Source organism: Eimeria mitis, genomic scaffold (assembly GCF_000499745.2).
Source record: "Eimeria mitis Houghton genomic scaffold, Emh_scaff1863, whole genome shotgun sequence".
Taxonomy (NCBI): Eukaryota; Apicomplexa; class Conoidasida; order Eucoccidiorida; family Eimeriidae; genus Eimeria; species Eimeria mitis.
The window spans coordinates 7,030-10,055 of NW_013570185.1; the positions used below are offsets into that span (position 1 = coordinate 7,030).

At 40.4% G+C, this 3,026-nt stretch overlaps 1 protein-coding gene across 1 annotated transcript; it reads left to right on the top strand.

The window, feature by feature from the left end:
• Nucleotides 1–1,136: 1,136 nt before the first annotated feature.
• On the top strand, nucleotides 1,137–2,534 carry EMH_0044730 (uncharacterized protein; the record flags this gene model as incomplete). Its single annotated transcript, XM_013495998.1, has 1 exon — nucleotides 1,137–2,534. One exon carries the CDS (start codon nucleotides 1,137–1,139, stop codon nucleotides 2,532–2,534), a length of 1,398 nt encoding a protein of 465 aa, XP_013351452.1.
• Between the last annotated feature and the right edge of the window lie 492 nt (nucleotides 2,535–3,026).

Here is a 3,026-nt window from a genome sequence, read left to right on the forward strand (position 1 = left end):
CAATAATATATTAAGTCGCAGTAGTATTAATAATATTAATAAAAAGAAGAAATTAAATAAAAAATAATAAATGTGAATAAATAATAATTATAAAAATAAAGATAATACAAATACAAGCAGCATGCATACAAATATATTATCATACAGCAGCAGTATAAAACAGAAAACCAAAGAAAAAGAAAAAGAAAAAGAAATGTATAAAGTGATGATATTAACATATACTAAGAAAGAAGAACACAAATAAATAAACAAAAAGAGTAAAGAGGGTGTATATGGGGTATATACACCGATAGAAAGCGAAGAATAAAGAGAGAATCAACGAAAAACAAAAAAAAAAAGAAGAAAAAGGTTTAAATAACTTACTTTCTGACAGCTTTCTATACTTGTTTGTAATCCTTCTATTTCTCTTTGTAAAATTTTATTGAAATTTTGGCTTTGTTCGTGGCACTGACTCATACACTCGGCTATTTTTTCTGGGTTTTTTTTGTGAGTATCAAAACAAGAAACACAGCATTGAAATGCCTTTTTCTGCATCGGTAATGAATTTATTGTAATTTCTTTTATCATTTCTTCAAATTTATTCTGAAATGATTTCGCGGTTTCCTCCAAAGAATTCGGCATTTTCACGGCGAAAAAAACAGGGAAACTTGAACTGAAAAACAAAAATTTTCAAAAAATTTTCATTCAATTTATATTTCAAACAAAATATTATAAATAAATACAAAAATAATTCAAAAAAATGCAAAAAAAAAAAACATGAATGGCAGCCTCTCGACTCGTTCATGTATGAGATGTACCTGTGTGTGGTGGCCGCATGCAGCATGCATCGTTATGCATCGATTTTATTTGTTTTTCGTTCAAAATTTCTCTAAATTTATGAATTTGAATATTATATTTTCTTCTTTTTCTTTTAAAAACCTCTAGATAGCGGGCTTTCACTCAATGGTCGCCGCAGTCATAGCAGGTGGTGGCCAGGCCCCCCAAGCTCTCATCACCACCAAGAAGAGGAATCCGGCGGAAATTAGCGGAAACATCATAAAAAAGGAAATGAAATAAACAAATTGAGTCGAAATTGTTCATGAATTTTTGAATAAATATGCGGTGAAGAGCTCGACGATCATCGGTTTCTGAAAAACATGAATTCTCGTTTCTGGTTTGCATTCATCGGGTGTCTGCTCACCCTGAATACCTCATCAGTTCTGGCTATATCTACACCTCCAAGCAGCCATCATTCCTTTCTTTCTTTTCAGTTTCGGCCCCCAGCATCACATGCAAATGCCTCTCTTGGCCGTTCAACTCTGCGGCTCCGCAGCGTGCACAGCGGAGCGTGTTCAGGTGTATCGACGCCAGCTGAGGAGAAACCCAGGGAATCTGGGGAATCTGTTGATTTACTTTTCTTGAAACTGAAGAAATGGCTTGCATGCAACGGAGCTGATCTCGATATTGAAGGACTTGCACTCAGGCACCACGACGACTCTGAATATGAAACTTTCGGCGGAGAAGAGAAGAGAACAGAAAGATATCTCACAGCACAGCGTCAGTATCCTCGTGGCTCTGTCATTGCATCTATTCCATCCTCTCTACACTTTACTTCTGAAATCCTTGAGCAGCTCCATACCCGCGTCGTTGGTGAGAGGAGAAACACCCCCAGCAACGAAGAGAATTCAGCATCAAACCAACCGGCTTTCTCGCGAGCAGAGAAGGAGCTGGATGCTTCTGATGGGGGTTTGCTTTCTCTCTGCTTCGGCGAGAGAAAGACAGATGCAACGGTGCGCTTGTCATTCCTTTTGGCTGCATTTCAGGAGTTGTTTGCCGCCAAGGATACAAATATCCTCCGCAGCACATCTCCACTAAATTCTTCTTTTTTTTCTCATTCATCTTCTTTGCTTCAAGGCTGGCTCTTATACATGCAGCTTCTGCCGCCACCAAACCCCTCAATTCCTCTTTTCTGGAATTCTGAAGAACTGCGGGCGCTGAGGCATCCAATCATGCATGCGGTATTCGCTCGTCTGCAGTGTCTGTACACCTCGTTGCGTTCTCACGGCCACTTGTTCCAGGTGGGGGGGCCCCCAGGGGCCCCCAGGGGGGCCCCTGGGGGGGCCCCCCAGTCCCCTTCAGCAGAGAATTCACAGCTATTCAAACGGCTTGTTGCAGCGCATGCAACAGCAAACAGCAAAGCACTCAGACTACCAGCAGACGGCTGTGCTTTCGTTCCCCTCGTCGATATGTGTGTGCATGCAACACACAGCCCCAATGCTAGGCTTAAGTTGAAATCCGAGAGCAGCAGCAGCTGCAGCAGCACAACAAAAACAAAAACAACAACAACAACAGCAGCAGCAGCAGCAGCAGCAGGAGCAGCAGCAGGAGTTGATGGCAAGCACAGCAACGCATGCAGGACCAATGGGGTGTCTGTACAGCTCGTTGCGCTGAGAGATATTAAAAAAGATGAATGCATTTCAATTTCTTTTGGAAGTAAACTCGACAACCCCACCCTCCTCCTTAACTATGGACTGCTACCTAAAGATAACCCGTAAGAGCATGCAGCTAAACCCTAGAGACAAACCCTAACAAAAACAAAACACACACAAACAGAAACAGCAGCAGCAACAGTAGCAGCAGCAGCAGCAGCAGCAGCAGTAGTAGTAGTAGTAGTAGTAGTAGTAGTAGTAGTAGTAGCAGTAGTAGTAGTAGTAGTAGTAGTAGCAGCAGCAGCAGCAGCAGCAGCAGCTAAGGAAGAAAAAGGGCAGCAGAAGCAAAACAACATCCAGGGTGTTGTCTTTGATGTTAGATACAGCTGAGGGATGAGGGGCTAGGGTTTAGGGTTTAGGGTTTAGGGTTTAGGGTTTACGGGTGTGTTTAATATACCACTAAAAAACAAAAGAAGTTCACTCAACTATACATGGAGCTTCCTTTGCCTGATCACACATATATAAATATAAGTAAATAAACAAATAAATATAAATAAATATAAATAAATATAAATAAATAAATATAAATAAATAAATATAAATAAATAAATATAAATA